At 39.9% G+C, this 15,743-nt stretch overlaps 2 protein-coding genes across 3 annotated transcripts; one reads left to right on the forward strand and one right to left on the reverse strand.

Moving 5' to 3' along the window:
• Positions 1-1,202: 1,202 nt before the first annotated feature.
• plaa (phospholipase A2-activating protein) lies at positions 1,203-8,159 on the reverse strand. Its single transcript, XM_085350992.1, has 14 exons — positions 7,956-8,159; positions 7,370-7,563; positions 7,154-7,254; positions 6,927-7,047; positions 6,468-6,635; positions 6,165-6,300; positions 5,792-5,961; positions 5,556-5,707; positions 5,251-5,470; positions 5,054-5,119; positions 4,900-4,971; positions 2,302-2,406; positions 1,978-2,148; positions 1,203-1,873 (listed from the first exon to the last, which is right to left on the reverse strand). The coding sequence occupies exons 1-14, from the start codon at positions 8,102-8,104 to the stop codon at positions 1,305-1,307; spliced, it is 2,394 nt and encodes a 797-aa protein (XP_085207118.1). The 5' UTR covers positions 8,105-8,159; the 3' UTR covers positions 1,203-1,304.
• Positions 8,160-9,563: 1,404 nt separating this feature from the next.
• On the forward strand, positions 9,564-11,936 carry zdhhc21 (zDHHC palmitoyltransferase 21). 2 transcript variants are annotated; one of them, XM_085350993.1, is made up of 7 exons: positions 9,564-9,717; positions 9,841-9,939; positions 10,073-10,184; positions 10,357-10,495; positions 10,826-10,942; positions 11,456-11,499; positions 11,804-11,936. In XM_085350993.1, exons 1-7 carry the CDS (start codon positions 9,564-9,566, stop codon positions 11,934-11,936), a joined length of 798 nt encoding a protein of 265 aa, XP_085207119.1. The 2 variants fall into 2 exon arrangements, with proteins under 2 accessions (XP_085207119.1, XP_085207120.1); XM_085350994.1 differs by having other exon boundaries at positions 10,832-10,942.
• Positions 11,937-15,743: the final 3,807 nt, after the last annotated feature.

Genomic DNA, 15,743 nt, shown 5'->3' on the forward strand with positions numbered 1-15,743 from the left:
AGAGGCTGCCGCTGACGTTAAATCCACGTTGACGTTTGTTAATATACATTTCACACATTTCATAGTCCACTGAGAACTGGAAAACAAAAAAAGGTAACGCAAGGACACAAACCGCCAATTTTTCTAAAGATTACCCGGATGTTTTAAATTACTTCCGGTTAGCGAAGGTAGCGACGCACGGGATTCCCATTGGAAATTTAAAAAACAAAAAAAACTCACTATTTTAACGTGCTTCTTCTTATTGTATTTTTCACTATAAGTAACTATATTTTTTGCAGTTTTTGTCGAAGGTAAATTTGACATATAAAGGCGTAGCCCTGACAGATACAAAGTTTTATTGGACTTTGGCCAGAGCAGCTGTACTATGCTCTAAAAATTTCCTAAGCTATTACTGGTTTAGATTTCACTGGGAAGACAGTGTTTCTAGAAAACCACGTGTGATATTACCAGCTAAGTCTTCCACCTAAAAAGCAGCTTATAGCTTAAGTATACTAGAAATCCCGTACTTTACCCATAGTTGCTTGGGTTATTAGGATTGTACACAGGTCAAAGTCCAGCAATCATAACATCCACAAGTGCTTCACCTAACTCTGCCCTTAGTTCTGTTTGTCTTGTTCAAACAGGATGAGGTCTTGCAGCAAACCCAGCATATTTCTCCAGCTTGAAGAGCTTGATGTTATCCTGGAAAAAGCTGAAGTATTTGGTTGCAGGACTGGCAGGTCTTTTGTGTGTGTTGCAAGGCACCCACTGGATGTGGTTGGGTCATCAGTGTTTCCTGATATAAAAAACTTTTGTTGTTTTTTAAATAAGATATTTAAGTGCTCCTGAGTGCAAACGTGACAACACTATTGACATTTCATGGCTTTTTGTTGCGTAACTTTATTCAGTCCTGTTAGCTTCAAATAAATGCTTTTGCTCTTTTATTGGACACAATGACGTCACGTCACATTATCTGTCACAGCTTTTGAGTCAGTTGAGACACCGCGGACAAGGAGGCCTGGATATGTCTGCTTAGACTCAGATAAGAAGCAGAAAATGGATCAATCGAGATGTAACTTTACACAGCAAACTGTTTTCTACAGTGTAAATCAGTCATACACTGTTAACCACATACTTTAAAAAATAAATCAGTCAAAAGGCTTTGGAGAGGTGTTGCAGTAATAAAAACAGAGTCAGCGTATGGCAAATTTTCACTTGTCCTTCTTTTATTGTGGAACATACAATTATTTAGATCTCCACCACAACTGGTTAAGTAGAACAGAGTAATAGAAACAAGTGCTCTTTTTTTGTCTAAATCATTCATATCATTGTAGTTCTTTTAAAAGCAGCTGGCAACACTCTCCCACCTTCGATGGATCAGACACTGATGAGTACTTGGAAATCTGAGAGCTGACTCCCAACGAGCGAGCCAGATCCTGGGCTGTTTGATCTGAGGCCACTGTGGTTCCCAAGGCTACCAGCAGCCTAAATACAGCCTCCTTGTCTTGTACTGTCTCCAGGGCTCTACTGGCCACAGATAGGCACTGGGCCTTGGCCTCAAGGTCAGGCTGGAGATGGAGACAGCCAGCGTAGTTAAGCACCAGAGTGGCCAGGGCAATATGGATGTTCTTATTGCAGACGGTGGCCAGGTCAGCAGCACGTGATAGCACCGTTTCACGCTGGGCCATGAGGAGGGCTCGGCCATGCCTGCCACTGAAGCAATTACACAGAGTCCGCAGTGCCAGCATCTGGTTGGCAGGACGCCCCTCGGGCCTCATTAGGTTCAGGAGGTGGTTGCACAGTTGTACACCCTCTGCCTCTCCACAAAGGCTCTCATTAACCTGCGGGTGGCGCACTGCCAGCCTCATAATGTCCAGGACAGGAAACACAATATCTACAAAACATGAAGAAAGATTGGGGAGGGTCTTATTAGTGAAGAGCAATTAGCTAAAAAGCATTAAAACACACATGAATTGGGATGGGATACTTTTTTATTACCTTCAGGCCAGTGAGAAGCCTTCCAAAGCAGGTTGATCTGTTGGATGGTCGGAGCAGGCTCAGAGGAGTTGAGTCCACACACAGACAACAAAAGCCTCTCAAGGCTTTCCAGAACTTCTTCAGAGAGCTTGTGCTCCTGAGGGGCACCTCCATTTAGCTCCTTCAACTTAGCTGTTAAGGACAGGTGGAAAACACATTTTCTTACACTACGTTATGGACAAGAATAAAATAAACATTCTTAAAATATATGAAGGCTCCAAATATCACCCACTTTAAAGCACAAGTTATTCAGCGAGAGTTAACAAATCACACTGAAATGCTTACCAATGATCTGAGAGCTGTTGGCTTGCTCAAAGGTCACACCATCAGTCTTAGGAAAGTAGATGTTGGTTGTTTGTCTCAAGGCTGCTGAGGAGTATGCACCACCTCCTGCAAAGCAGGGAGACAGAAAGGAAAAATAATATTAAATGCAAAAAAAAAAAAAAAAAACTAAAACAATGACAAGTATACTATTAATAAGTTATACATGCAACCTAAACTCAGGCAAAAAGAGAGAGAGCATTAACTTCTTAGAAGACTTTCTAACATCAGTAGGAGGCAAACAAAAAAAGTTTGACACTATTGCCTCATCTCATGAATGAGGCAAGCATGCTGTGTGTTCCCGTGTATGTGTTTAAATTGCTTGTGAATGAATGAGTGTGTGTGAGTCTTTAAAGAAGAATGTGCCAGCTGCAAAGAAGAAAAGCGAGCATGTCAGCATTCTCAGAGGTCTGCTCTGTGCTTTGATGCAACGTTTCCTACTGCAGAAAATAAATGCTATGATGGTGTAAATTAGGGCTGCTCGATTATGGCAAAAATGATAATCACGATTATTTTCACTGAAATTGAGATCTCGATTATTTGACGATATTTATTTAACCCTTTAAGACCTACCATAGAACCAAGTCCGCCAGAGCTTATATTTTTATTTATTTATTTATTTTTTTACATGCTGTAGTGCCATTTTTGGGAGCATTTCAAGTTGCTATACATCAATACAACTGTTGTAGCCCATATTTTAATAATATGTATGCATTAAATCCATAGTAATTACATCAATTGCAAAAAAGTGCAATAAACTACAAAAAAAATTGACAATCGTTTTTGTTTATATATATATATATATATATATATATATATATATATATATATATATATATATATATATATATATATTTATATATTTATATTTGGGGAAATTTAAGAGGTTTATCCCTCAAAACTTTAAATACAAAAAAGTTGCAAAAAATAGTTTCCCACCACAGAAAATTTATTTTGAGTGTCTTCATAGATTTATTTTGGAGATATAGCAATTTTTATATACTGCAGGAAAAACAAAAAACAATCCTATGATGCAAATTTGCAAAGAAAACAGCAGGTGCATCAAAATAAACTATTTCCAGCAGTGCAATTCGAGTTCTAAGCATCCCAGAAACTATTCAGAAAAGTATAGAGTCAAACATGACTTATAAAAACACCAGTATAGGCTTTTAAGGTAAAAGTAAAAAACTACATTTTCCGCAAAAATGACGTCACTTCCGGTTTCGGACAGGAAATGGCGGACATGCGATAGTTCGCATTGACATCTTTATCATTGTGGGAAGTGTTATGAACAGCTGGAATATTATGTTTTTGTTCCTGCAATCGCTTTTTATGCAATTTTTGCAAAGTTATATGTGGAAGGAAACTGTGACCGAGGACAAGCTGATGGCATAAGATGTAAGTACAACTCCTCTGGTTTCATATGCAAAACAAATTATTGCGCTAGCTTACGCGGTTATGGTTCTACAGGGATTTAAAGGGTTAACAATAACAATGTATTGAATAATGACTTTAAAAAATAATATAAAATAGTGTGCAAATACTGATAACAGTGCAAATGTTTGCAATATAAAAAATAAATGAAAAATGTAAACATCTATGTTTAGTGAACTTGGCAGTGTAGCTCTGTGGTGCAGCTATGACACTGTAGCAAAGTTTACACACTATCTCTACTTGATCCACGTCTGACTCCGCAAACCCATAATGTTTCCACACCACTGAAGTTTTTTTTTACCTCTCTTTTCAACCAACGGCAGTCACTCTCCTCTCCAAATAACTTCTGCTTAGCTTTCCGAGCTTCCCTTGGGTCCTCTTAATTTTTGTGATGCGTGTTCGAAATGCAGAGCGGTGCGCTGGATTTGCCACACGGAGCAGCGCGAGAGTAAAGCACGAGGGAGGGGCTAATAATCAGTCAGTCATTTTTAATGATCGTTGAAAGCCCAGATCGTAATCGTGATTAAAATTCGTTAATTGAGCAGCCCTAGTGTAAATGTTAATAATTAATGCCAATATTCATTCAATGGCCAACCTTTTTATATGAATCTAAATGTACAAAATAATGTTACTAAAGCCTTGAAATAATGGTACACTTTAGATTGCCGCGTGCTAGCTGCTGTGACAGAAAGCAGGACGGCTGATGACAGCCTTCAGTAAGCTGCTTGATTTAAACATCACATCAGATTAAGTTAACAGCTAATCTGCTTAAACACACTTTTATTTTAACTTCTGTAGCTTTTCACTGTGTAAGATAAACAGTGGTGGATGGGAGCAGCTGCAAAGTTCCCTTTTCTTTACGCTAGAGCTTGTTGAAAAGCTAGTTTCATTCAGGACTTCCACCATCTTTTTCCCAGTAAAGATTTTTACTGTGACTATAACAACAAACACTGCTGTTTTGGACACTTAAAAAACGATAATTTAGTGCAGTCCTGGAGCCATTTGGTTAAAGGCAAAAAAAAAAAAAAAAAGAGAGCGAGAGAGAGAAAGGCCTCATAACTCCATAGAAAGGTACCACTGGGATTTGTATCTCACAAGTCCCAATTGCTCCTTTCGATACCAAGTTACCTGTGAAGGGATCCGCTACACCAACAGGAGCACCTGGGTTTGGGCCTGATCCTGGGATGTAGCGACCAGTGCCTGTGAAGAAAAAACACAGCTGTGAAACTGCACTTACAGGTCAAGTTCAGACTATGAACACCTCTGAGTAAACAAACTATACCTGTAAAAGGATCAGCTCCAAATCCTGCAGTATCACTGGAAGAACCAGGGATATAGCGTGCTCCTCCTGTCAAATAAAGAGGCGAAACACATTATACATTCAATCTAAGATCCCTTAATCATTCCAGTGAAATTAATCTAAATGTACAGCAAAGAAAGCAAAGAAGCCAGCAGCAGTATCCATCTTTTGGACCTCACCAGTGAAGGGGTCACCACCAGCGGGCTGGGCTGGTCCCACCACGTGCCCTTTGGTGTTCTCAATGATAAAATTGGCAACCTGGTCGAGGAACATGGGGCTGAGGTCATTCTTCTGCAGAAAGTTGTGCGCTGTCAGCCAGGGGTCGTCTGTCACATTGTAAGGCAGCTTCATGGATGGCCCTCCCTCATTCACATCAATGCTGAACACGTAATCATACTCCTGCACGCAGATTGGGGGGGGGGGGGACATTAATGACAGCTCATATGCGACGTCCCGCTTACTAACTCTGAGCTTGTAGCCTCACCTTTCCTTCATACATGACACTCTTGGAGGTCTGTTGGTTTGAGCCTCCGACCACGTCTCCAATTTTCATCCAGCGGCCATCACTGACGCTCCACTGATATGCCTCCACCTTCTGTCCATCTTTGATCAACCGTGTCTGTCCATCGCGATTCCCTGTTGTAAACAAAACCACCCTGATGCACAGAGAACAGCTTCACCGTTTTATATGACAAAATAAATAGCAGACTGCTGCATTACCAGGCTCGTTCAGGTGTTCTCTTCCAGGAAGATCCTCCAGTTTGATGTCACCAAGATCCCCGGTCTTGGGGTCAATAGTGGCTTTGGAAAGTTCATCCTCAAAGGCCTGCAGGTCTTCTGCACTAGCCATGCGGTCCTCAGCTTCCGTAAACACGCGGATAATGCCATCGCTGTGGGCAGAGGAGAAGCTTCTGGTTTAGCCACAGAACTACTTACTGCTTCATTCAACATTTGTTTGAATGCAGGAGAGATGCGACGAATGAGGACAGCGAACACTGTCTTTAATGGGCTTTTAAATATTTATGGTGTAACATGATCAAGGAAATCACTATGACCTGACTGCATATTAACATGCCAAAAGCAGCTCTATTACCTGGCTCCGACTACTATGTCACCATTAGGTAAAATACAGCAGCACCACACAGACTGAGCAGGCAGGCGGATGGTCTGAGAGCACTCTCCTTGCCTCCATATCCTCAGACTCCGGTCCTCCCCTGTGCTTATAAAATCTAAGAGAAAAAAAAAAAAAAGGGTGAGGGCAGGGTGTAGGAAGTAGGTACCATCTCAGAGTATGAAAATGGAAGCCGGCTGAATAAACCACAGAGCATCACTGACTGCTGGTTTCAAGTCTCTCAGTTCTATCCCTTGTTTTTAAATATTGATACAATCAACAAACCTTGGCTATTGGGGAAGACAGCTAAGCTGTAGATGAAGTTGGTGTGGCTGTAGTAGACCTGTACGCATTCGCCTGTCACCAGCCACCTTCTGATACTTGTGTCATTGCTACACGAGAAGAACTCAGTGTTGCTGATCACCGCCAGGTCTCTCACACAGTCCTCATGACCTATAATGGAAGGGAATATTTTTTTAACCATAACTTAACCCTAAAAAATATGCAGCTACCAATTTAAATTTTTACTTTGACAAAGTTATGGCTTTGTCCCATATCCTACAATACTGTTGGTTTATATTATTAACCACGTAATCAAAGACAGACAACCAATCATGCTACTCATCAGCCAGTCTACTTTTTGTATACACACGCACCCCCCCCCCCCCCCCCCCCCCAAAAAAAAGATTAAAAAAAAAAACAAAAAAAAAAACCCATGTCCAATATACACCTGCATATCCTCACCTGTAAACGTCTTCTCACATCGTCCTGCTTTCCAAAGCTTTATGGTCTTATCTGCTGATCCCGACAGCATAAGGCCTTGTTCAGGTAAAATAGCCACTGCCCACACCGCTGCAGTGTGGCCCTGAAACAAAATTAACAAGCACAAAACATGTTCTGTCAATTTTTTCAAAACAATGGAGACACTAATCACCATCCAAGCAAGCTGAAAAGCGTAGAGGACCACGTACCTGCAAGGTCATCATGCACTTCTCATTGAGCCAGACTTTGGCTGTAGTGTCCCAGGAACCACTCAAAAGTGTCCCAAACTTCCCAGACGACAGAGTGCAAACTGTGGAGGTTTAAAGTTAGAAAGCCAGGAACCAGAAACACTGTGACGAGTAACACAGCAACCAGTTAATCCTCACTACTACAAAAATCCAAACAGCGAGGACAGCACAACTCACCTGTATTTTTGTGACCCTTGAGAGTGAAGAGGGGCTGCGGTCGATCCAGTGAGAAAACACAAATATTATTATCGTTCCCGCCTGTAGCAACAAGTCCCCGAGGGTATGTTTCACTGGGTGCGATGATGCATACACAGGATACAAAATTTGAGTGTCCAGACATAGAGTGCATCTCTGTGAAGCCTTTGTCTGAGCTGTCAGAGGGAGAACAAGACGAAAGTTAACAATGATTACTGAGGGAAGAAGTTAGGTCCCTTTGGCTCTAATCTGTAAGAAGGATAGGCAAATTAACAAAAATAAGCACTCCGAATCTGTTTCACTTTCGTGTTTCGTAAAAGAACAGTTGCAGCTGAATGAATGACAAAGCTAATTTGAGCAAACGTTAGCACTGTGCTTTTTGGCTAACTTAGCTACTAACCATTTTTATACATATGAAATCAGAAATAGTAAAATATTCAGTAAGGCGTGATTTGGCTTGACACTTTTCTTGTCCGGACAAGTCAATCTCTTTGCGCAGAGTGACTTGTACCCTGAAATTAATCGTAGCCAGGCAGCAGTTTCTGAGCAGCAAGCTAGCGCTAGCTACCTTGAGTTTGGTACCCAGACTCTTCCGGTCCGGTCTCTGGACACAGACACGAACGCTCCCTCTGGAAAAACAGTAGCGGCGAGTCCCCTGACGTCCATCTCGTGGCCCGGGATTGAACACCTGAGTTTGTACGAATTGAATGATGCCATTTTTGCTCCAACAGCACAATGAAACTACTGTGGCACTGTTAAGCTATGCGGCGTCGCTGTCAACAAACACCAGCCGCTATTGCTAGCGGAAGTTGAATTACGTCATTATTAGGAGTGGCGCACCTTTCAAACTAATGTTTAATTATTTGTGTTGAATATAAATTGTCTTACGTTTATAACATTAACATTAGAGTAGTGTTTTTCCAACTGTATTTTAGGTTTGTATTTTCGATTATATTTTATCAAAATGTATTGACCACAGTTGACCAGAGGGCGGCAGCAGAGCGAGGCCGCCACCATCCTGCTACATCAGCAATATCAAGCTGCCGACTACGCGGACCGAGCAGGAAACTAGGAATGTTGACGTAAAAATAACAGCTCAAACGTAAAAAGTGCCGCTGTTTAAAAAAAAAATCATATTCGCTTTATCTATCGCGTCAAACGAGAGTTTAATGCTAATACCAAGCTTTTATGTAGACTTAGAACAGCTTAATAAACGCGTAAGTCTCGCTAGCAAATGACTTGTGATTTTCTTTAATCAAATCATTGCCTTAATGAGTAATTTAACATTTTCGGTATCTTGGTTTGTTTTTAGTTTTCCATTATTTCGTTTTATGTAATATGAAATAGAATAACTTTATTAACAATTTCGATGCTTCCCAGGACAAAAATGCAAATAATGCTTGTTCCGGTTTTATTTTTTTAGATCGGAAATGTGATTTTTTTTTCATTGCAGGTAGCAAAACAGGTCCCACAGAGGCGATGAGGAAGTAGTCTCACTGATTCGTTCGCTGACAAAAAAGTAAGTGTCTTTTCATTTTAGCTCACGAGATGTATATTTGACAATAAACGCGTTGGTTCATTTTTACGCGACTGAAGTAAAGAGCAGCGTTGGCCCGTAGATGTTAGCTAACACAGTCAGGGTTTTAGAGCCCAGCCCATCACGATTGTGAATGTTGTCAGCAGTATGAATGATGGAGCAGGCGAGGCTTTACAAATAACGAGGCTCTGGTAGTGGTTACGTGGTTACGAGGGCTGTTCGTACTGTGTTCTAGCAGTGTTACTGTACTAGATAATGCTGATAATAAGATTCAGTGTAAGGTTTGGGGGGTAGATTGCTCAGGGTATCAAGTGCCTGGTTGATAAGCATCTGCTTTGTATTACACAGAGGTTAGGCCTTTGTTTAAGACACATTCCACGACCATTTCCACACAGTATCTGATATGTCCTTGTACGTACAAATCTTATAAAGGTATCCTTAATCCTTCTGTAGTTAAGTTATAGATCTATTATAATGTGCAGGGCAAAATGCAGGTCTCACTGATGGGTATTTTGCCTGAAACATATCATTTCAAGTATCTGCAAACTAAAGAACTGCAAAACATGTTTGTCAGTGTCTTAAGTTTGTGTGTGTGTTCGCGTTTGGTACACTGTAGGTTTCCCAGAATTCCCAGCAGCCATGAAGCTTCGATTGCACTTCGTGGTGGACCCTATGGGCTGGCTGTGCATCAGTGTGGTATTTGGGATCTGGCTCTACAACACCTTTTTTGTTCCCAAACTGGTTCTGTTTCCACACTACAATGAGGGACACATTCCTTGGGCCATTGTTGTTTGTGAGTTTCCTTACCTTTTGTGTTGACACGTGAAAAACTGAAAATGAGTTTCTTTGGAAATTGGAAATGAATGTGCCCGATCACACCTCATCAGTGGAATTAAAACACACTGTATTTCTTTAGGTTACTACATAGCATCAGGACTCTGCCTAGCAGCACTGTTCAGAGCTTCCACAGCAGATCCAGGCCGTCTTCCTGCGGACCCACACATACCTCATGCTGGTAAATGCTTTTCTCACTGCTTACCGCTTGTTTGTATATGTCCAGTTTGTCTGTTACTCCGGTACCGACTAGCAGTATCAACTCTCTTCGGATCGATGATTGTTACATAGTGTTTGTTGTCTTTGTGTTTCAGAGAGAGAGCACTGGGAGTTGTGCAATAAGTGCAACTTAATGAGACCTAAACGGTCGCACCACTGCAGTCGCTGTGGCCACTGTGTGCGCAGGATGGACCATCACTGTCCCTGGTAATCATACACGAACACCTACTCTCATGCTCCCATCCATTCTTGTTTATTCAATTACTGAGATTTGAAAGCTTATTTAATGACTGAACATATCATAGCATGCCATGTGTGTCCACTGCTGTGATAAAGAAATATGTGATCACTTGCTAAATGCACTTTATTTCCTTTGCAGGATTAATAACTGTGTGGGAGAGGACAACCACTGGCTCTTCCTGCAGCTGTGTTTCTATGCTCAGGTCCTCAGCTTATTCACGCTGGTGCTGGACTTCTGTCAGTACTATTACTTCCAGCCTCTGACAGGACTAGACCAGGTAGGTCCATGGGATTGTTTTTAAAAGTTGGTCTCTACTCATTTCCAGCTTCATAATTTTATTCTCTGCTGAGTAACTTTAAACATAGGGATATCTGCCCACACCTACATCACAGAGAGCCAAGAGTATAAAAAATGACTTTTCTTCTACAGCGATTGATGTTCATACTCTGACCTCATTATTTGAAACTTTGGCCATGTTTATTATGAGATTTAGCTACACTAATGGAAAACTATAAACATTCATATTTGACAGTGGGAAAATCAGCAAATGGAACTTTAAGATGATAAGAGGTTTTCACAACAAAGGGCACTCTTCTCTTTCACTCAGGAAAAGTTCACTACACGTCACGAACTGGCTCTGCTGCGAATCTCTGCGCTAATGGGCGTGGTCATGTTTGGAGGCATGTCTTCTTTGTTTTACACACAGATGACTGGCATCCTCTCAGTGAGTACTGAGTAAAGACTTATTTTTTCGTTTCAGCTGACAGTTTAAGTTCTCCACCCATTTCCTGCTGCCATCGTCTTGATGCGATTATGTCTTTAACTAATTAAATGCGGCTAATATTTCCAAGCTAAGTGTTGAATATCAGTTTGTAGGATCAGTAAATGCGTCATTCACAGCGTTATTCAGCTTGCATGTCCTCTTGAAAGCAAGTTGAAGACAAAAAAGAAGAAAAATGATGTAGCAGCTTCAGACAAAACAACATGACATGGTGTACAGAAATAAAACAATCAATGCCAGTAATGCAGCGATCGATAGGAAAGAATCAGGGGAGAAAGTGTGCACATGAGTGCGTTCATATTACTATAAACCACAACAGCAACATGTTCATCTGCCATACCTCTGCTGACATGAATAAACATTTCATTTATTAAATAGTTTGGCAGGTCTGTGAAAAGATGTTATCTGAAATGTTTTAAAATGAGTCACTCATGTTGCATTTTTCTTGTCTTACAGGATATGACCACCATCGAGAAAATGGCTCACTTTTCAAATGAAACGTAAGTTCCGTTTCTTCTTATAGCAGGAATAGCTGCGTCAGAGGAATAGGCCGATCTTTTGGGAGATAAATCTATCGTATGTGTAGAGACCAGCCATTTACATAGCATACCAAAGGCGAAGCAGAAGGGAACTTGTGGTTTCAAAACGGGAGTGACAGATCAGTGGGGGATTTTTCATTTTTTATTTTTTGCAGTGTCACTCTCCTTCTTTTATATGCAATCTATGATCCTCGTTCACTTTTTGGCAGACAGTTTTGTACAAAAAGGATTTTTACTTGAACAATTACCTGTTTTTTCTTATCAGATATGGCGCAAAGAGATCCTGGCAGTGGGCGCTAGCTGAAGTTTGTGGCACTCGCTGGAAACTCCTTTGGCTCATCCCACTCCGAAGCAGACAGCCACTTAACGCCAGCCACCAGTTCCGCTCACACGTGTAGGCCGGTAGCGCTCCCACCTGCACAGATGGTAGGAGCTGCCCTGATGAAACACTGTATACACACCTAAGAATCCATCTGCTCGCCTTCACCATCCTCTTTTGTGCTACGAGAGCTGGGCAGCAGTCTTGGTTTTTCAGTGGATATGCCAAGTTTTTTTTGTTTTTTTCCCTTTGCCTTTCTCTACAAGGCCCAGACTGGCAGAAAACAGGGTCAAGAAACACCTTTGGGAGTAATGGGAAATGTTGTGTTTTTAACTCACTGTGACTGCTACTTTAAGCATTTGGAAACCACTTTTTCTGGCTAATTGCAAAAGAAGGATGGAGGTTTTCATCTGAAAGCAGCTGGCAAAGGAACCCCCCCTCTCAGGTTACTTTAATAAAGAGCCTTGACTACTGACCTTTAATCATCTACAGACGGAACAACGGTTATTTTAGTGTGTCTATTAGACTGGCGTTTTTTTGTAAGAAGTTTGTGCCTTGTTTCTTTTAGCGGTCCTCTTAATTTGTGTGTTTGTTTGATGTTTTCCAGCTACTTCTAGTTTGGAAGCTTTTTTTATTTTTTTGTATTGTGTTTGTTTATTTATAATTTTTTGTAAAGGGATCTGTCTATTATCAGCGATGTTCTTTTGCTGTTTATAATTTGAGGATTTGTAAATCATTTGGGGTTTGTTGTTGTTGTTTTTTAATTTGGGATTGTTCTATGAAGAAGTACTCTGTGAACCATTAATTTACGAAGAATGAAGCAGAACAAAGTTGATAATTTGAATGACAATTTGTAGTCCTTTTTATAACAAATAGGCAGCCTGGTATGAACCTGTGTTATGGAGAGCAGTTAATTCCCACTTTCCTATGGCAAAAATCCACATTAGAAACGAGCTTATACAATCAATGTTGTATGTTGTGGTCAGATTGCTGCATAATCAAGAATATAACATTCCTTGGCCAATTAATGTAATGACTTGATTACAACATTGTATTACTTTGTTTTAGAAGGCATTTAGGTGTCATGTTCTGCCTTCAAAGATAACTTAAAATCAAGCTGCCTTTCTTAAATGCCTAGTTTAACCTCATGCCCCACTTATGTTTGCAAATGTGAAACTATAGCTGGCAGCTAGTTAGCTTAGCTTAGCATGATGTAAACTGTGTAAACATAAACAACTAACATTTTTTTAAATACTTAAAAAAAATATTTTAAGTCAGTAAGATAAATCCTAGCAGTTGGTGAGGTTTTCTTGGATAACACCAAGCTAACAAGCTAATTTTAGTTTATGGTCTTAAAGCTAGGTAGCTTTAAGATCACAGCTACTGGCTAGTTTTGCTTAACGCTAAGCTAAACCAGGTAGCTACTGGCTAGTTTAGCGTAATGCTAAGCTAAACTAGGTAGCTACTGGCTAGTTTAACTAAGTTACATGGCTTGCTTATAGCCTCATAGTACCTGAAGGATGTAGAAGTGATATCAGTTTTGTTTACACCATGATTTTCCCCCAAATGTTTGCCTTTTCCTTTAAGTCAGTCTGTTTAGCTAAAATGTATGTACAGTACAATCTGTTAGCAAAAACAACTTGACCAATTTTTTTTTTAAATTTAGACTGTTGACAATATAATTTCTAATTGATATTTACCATATTTTTGCTGCTGCTGCTGTAGGTCTTAAATGGATCTGAACACGCAAACTTTGTTAATGCTGTCAGCAAAACTGGCAGATTAGCCTACTTGTGGTGACTTACAGCTAGTTAACCCTTGACAAGACATTGGCAACTTATTTATGGTGGTTTTACTGTAAGTGCGTGGAACTGTTTAGAGATTTTATTGACTTCATTAATGAGATACTTAAGGTAATGATAGTACTAGCATTGCGTGGTTGTCTTCAATACTTGGCAATCTCTTAGCTAAACCTGTATGTAAACAAAGCTTGTCACGTGTTGGGAAATAGTACAATATCCAAGTAGTTGTAAGTGCCTGTCTACTTTATTTCATTGTTATTTACTGTCACAGTCCATAATCATCGTTGTATGGCTGTCTACAAGCCAAAGACCTGGGGAAATGTTGCAATAGTCATCAAGCATACAGTAAGTGCATGTTTCACCAAATTTCTGAAGGTAGCGGTTCAATATTATGCACTGAATTTCACATTCGCACACAGTCTCGTTTTATTGCAATCGTGGTACTTATGAAAGGAAGTCTTTTTTCATATTTATGATGTGTTCAGGTTGTTTGCATTTGCATGAATGTGTATTATTGATGACTCTGTGATTTTTTTATAATGCATATTCAGGTTCCTGGGTGTCTGTGTGTGTTTTTATTATTATTTTGGGGTCGGTTTAATGAGGAGATACATTTGCATGATTGGCACTTTTTTGTTTTTCGTTATCATTTTTGAAGCAATAAGCATTGTGTATCAGTAAAGCCATCTTTTAGTGAAATTCCGACATGTAGTGTGAAATTTATGAACTAGTGGATGGGTTTCAGTCATCACTCCTGAACCAGTAATTACACGACTTGAACATCTGTCCTTATTTCAGTAAACCTCTGCAGCACACACTGGTGTGTGTTTATTGTCAGCTAATAGTTAGTTAAGTAATCGATTAACAATATGTTGGCCTCTACAGCTCATGTTGATTATACTGGAATAGCTGAAATGAATTATTTTGAGTCGTAACCTGAAGCAAGCTGTAGGTTTAAATATTTCTAATATGTTTACTTTTTTCCCCTCTCAGCTGCCATCTGGCACCCCCAGATCTCTAAATCCATGCATCTTGTTCATTTTCAGTTTTTTGAAATGAGTTTACAGGCCTTATTTTGTTTAATTCTGACCTCAAACAGTGGAACTGTTATGTTTTGTAAGTTAATTTGTTACTCCATAAATATGTTTCTTTATGTTTAGGAAGCCTATGACAAGTTGCCAATTTATTATGTTACAAAAGTACTATTGTGATTATAAAAGGTATATAGGTATTCATATTCAAATAAATTTGATTCTGAACAAATTTGTGTAATTTGTTTTTTTGTGCTTTTTCACCTACATCTTTGCTTCATCTGAAGCCTCTTTTTTTTTTTTAGAATTAAAGTTAGTTGAGAAGTTAGTGTAGCACATGATGGCTAAATGGCATTTATCAAAGGAAAACGTTGCTTGTAAGAGATGGAAAGGAGGTTTTTATTTTTTTGTTTACCAGAGATCAAAGAGGCCAGATTACTTCAAGCTGATAGGAAGGCAGGAGTAACTGTAATAACCGCTTGTTCCAACCATGGTATGCAGAAGACCATCTCTGAACCTTTTAGCAGATGGGCTAGTGCAGGAACTGAGCCCACAATCCACAACACAATTGGACAACAGAAGATTGGAAAATGTTGCTCGGTCTGACGAGTCTCAATTTATAATGCAAATTTGACATAAACAGCCTGACAGCATGGATCCATCAACCATTCAGGCTCTTGTTGTTGGTGTAATGGTGAAGGGGATATTTGCTTGCTTTACTTTAGGCCCATTTATACCAAATGGGAATTGAAGATTTAGCACCACAGTCAACCTGGATATTGGTTAGTACTACCAGTACCATAGTGAGATGGCATCCCCTGCCACCATATCTCAATCCAATGGAGCACCTGTGAGATGTGGTCAAATAGGAGATTCACATCATGGATGTGATTCAGCATTCATTGCAATAACTTCCCAGTGCAAGTGAAAGAGCAATAACTACACATAGAAAGTGTTAGAATAAACAGTCAGATTGATTACACTACACCATACTGTACAAATGCTCCATTACAAATAAAATACATTTTCTCAGGATTCTATTTGTAACTTTTA

The sequence above is a fragment of the Diplotaxodon limnothrissa genome, linkage group LG3 (assembly GCF_057381915.1).
Source record: "Diplotaxodon limnothrissa isolate DT_005_m linkage group LG3, D_limnothrissa_male_GT1.1, whole genome shotgun sequence".
Classification (NCBI taxonomy): domain Eukaryota; kingdom Metazoa; phylum Chordata; class Actinopteri; order Cichliformes; family Cichlidae; genus Diplotaxodon; species Diplotaxodon limnothrissa.